This window comes from Sceloporus undulatus, unplaced genomic scaffold (assembly GCF_019175285.1).
Source record: "Sceloporus undulatus isolate JIND9_A2432 ecotype Alabama unplaced genomic scaffold, SceUnd_v1.1 scaffold_20519, whole genome shotgun sequence".
In the NCBI taxonomy this organism is placed as follows: domain Eukaryota; kingdom Metazoa; phylum Chordata; class Lepidosauria; order Squamata; family Phrynosomatidae; genus Sceloporus; species Sceloporus undulatus.
The window spans coordinates 1-1,699 of record NW_024823434.1 but is presented as its reverse complement, the minus strand read 5'-3'; the positions used below and the strand labels follow the sequence as shown (position 1 = coordinate 1,699).

General features: G+C 38.7%; 1 protein-coding gene across 1 annotated transcript; it reads right to left on the bottom strand.

The window, feature by feature from the left end:
* Positions 1 to 500: 500 nt before the first annotated feature.
* Positions 501 to 1,427, bottom strand: LOC121918631 (taste receptor type 2 member 60-like). The gene has a single exon (XM_042444647.1). It carries the CDS (start codon positions 1,425 to 1,427, stop codon positions 501 to 503), a length of 927 nt encoding a protein of 308 aa, XP_042300581.1.
* Between the last annotated feature and the right edge of the window lie 272 nt (positions 1,428 to 1,699).

Sequence of the window (1,699 nt, the reverse complement as noted above, 5' to 3'; positions counted from 1 at the left end):
AAACAAAGGAATCATAATTCAAAATGAAGTTGTGGTTTTCCTCCTGGGAATGCTTGTTCCTCAATACAAATGTGCTTCATTCTTTTTTGATATTTTGTTAAATGATATAATTGTTTCATAATAAGCTGAAAACAATCAATGAGTATTTTCTCCTTTTGGAAGTCTTGGCAATTATTTTGTTTGTTTACATGTATTACAGTAATTGTCATGTGCAGGTGCCTGAATAATTAATTATAGAAAACTGGATTTCTAGACAGTCCTGAATCTGGAGTTAAAGAGGACCCTTCAGCACATGCCAAAAACAGAAGTGTATAGAATGGGCAGTCTGCAATTCAGCCTGTTCAAGTGTCTATTCTGCATTTTCAAGACCGTCCAAAGATCAAGATGGATGGATTCTTCACATTCCTTTTGGGTGGTCGGCAGACTCCATCTTTATGGAGGTTTACTCTTGAGGGCGACACACAAACAATGAGTACATATCTTTTGTCCTTTTCTCCTCTTTATGAAACTCTTCGTCTAATATTCAGAACATGAGCAGCCATTTCTTTCAGTGTTGGATTGGTCAATATTAATACGATGGAGTGTGCAGAAGGAAATGAAGTTGTCAAGATGTCCACAATTAGTCTTTCAGTGCTTTCAAGCGGGATAGAATCACTGGCAAATAGTATCATGCCAGTGAAATATAGTAAGTAGAAGAAGACATAAAACAACAATAGCATAATGACATTGATGTGTACCTGGGTGCTGAGGTCCGTAACTCCAAGACCACTCTTCTTCAAATTCTTCTTGTGCTTCCACAGTGAGGCGAGCAAAATAATAGATGCAGTTATGCTTATGCTGAAATTTATACAAGTATAAGTGAGATGCAGAGGAAGAAAAATAAACATGTGAGGAACCTTACTATGGTTGGCACTTCCTGGCAGAGTGCCTGTCTGATTTCTCCACTTTTTGTGTCCAAAATATTCAACCAGTGGAGGAAGAAAGGAGATACTGGAAATGACTATTGACATTCCAAGCAATCTGGGTACAAAGATGTTTATTCTTGACTTCAGCCAGAGGAAGACATGATTGGTAAAGTTAGTGATCTTCACACAGTAGAAAACACTTAGCCACGTGCCACACCAGAGACTGGCTAAGTTGAAAAACAGCCAGATAATATAACTGTCTACCTCATTATAAGAATCCAAGGAGGTCTCTGAGGAGATGAGATATAGAAGATTGTTCGCTGAAGCATGCAGTTGCATCAGAAATCTGGATGTGCTCAAACTAATCAAGAGGAAATCACAGGTCAACAACTTTCTATTTCGAAGCCATTGTTGTCCCACCACAACTGTGATAAAACCATTTCCTAACAGGGAAGCCATGGATAAAATTCCCATAATGGTCCATATGAGTATATCCAGTGGAGAAGCTGAGTTGCTAACCATTCTTGTCATTTTCTTTAAAAGGGAGTGAGGCTGAGAGGATATACCTGAGTGTGATTCGCCTGGTTTATCTGTGATGTCTGGCAGAGGAAATTCTGCCGTTTGGAGTTTTTAAACAGACAGATCATACTATGGAAAGCAATGCAAATCGGAGGAAGATTCTTTTATTAATTGAGATAAGGAACTTGTTGAGCTTGTTTTGCTTGGCTTGTGCTTTCTGTGCATGCTTAATAATATAAATTATTTGTATCCCGCCCAATCACGGGGAGTCCGGG

Bases quoted from the DNA above. Each gene is read 5' to 3' on its own strand.
- LOC121918631 (XM_042444647.1), bottom strand. From the start codon at position 1,427: ATGGTTAGCAACTCAGCTTCTCCACTGGATATACTCATATGGACCATT.